We start from the raw sequence: 324 nt of genomic DNA on the forward strand, positions 1-324 counted from the left end.
GATTTCTCTGGTTTTGTATATTTAGACAAGCTGAACCCAGTTGTGAGTGTAGAGGAGAACTTTGACTGTCTCCTCATCCCGCCCCACCACAGCAGCAGAAGCACAACAGATACATTCTATCTAGACCCTCACTTCTCTCTCTCTCATCAGCAGCTAGCAGCTATGCAGCAGCAGCAGCAGCAGCAGCAGCAGCAGCAACAGCAGCAGCAGCAGGAGAAGGAACAGAAGGAGCAGAGCAGCAGCAACAGCAACAGCGCTCCTGACAGCAGCAGCAGCATCCCCACCACCCCCACCACCCCCACCCCCCCCAGCAGCAGCAGCAAG

General features: G+C 55.6%; 1 protein-coding gene across 1 annotated transcript in view; it reads left to right on the forward strand.

The window, feature by feature from the left end:
* Positions 1-324, forward strand: part of EMH_0064690 (peptidase M16 domain containing protein, putative) — a gene marked incomplete at both ends in the record, with an annotated part of 1,604 nt that overhangs the window by 1,169 nt on the left and 111 nt on the right. The window contains one exon of the mRNA XM_013498293.1: positions 151-322. Coding sequence (XP_013353747.1) covers positions 151-322 — 172 coding nt within the window. The remainder of the gene's footprint in view (positions 1-150; positions 323-324) is intronic.

The sequence above is a fragment of the Eimeria mitis genome, genomic scaffold (assembly GCF_000499745.2).
Source record: "Eimeria mitis Houghton genomic scaffold, Emh_scaff3312, whole genome shotgun sequence".
NCBI classification, from domain to species: domain Eukaryota; phylum Apicomplexa; class Conoidasida; order Eucoccidiorida; family Eimeriidae; genus Eimeria; species Eimeria mitis.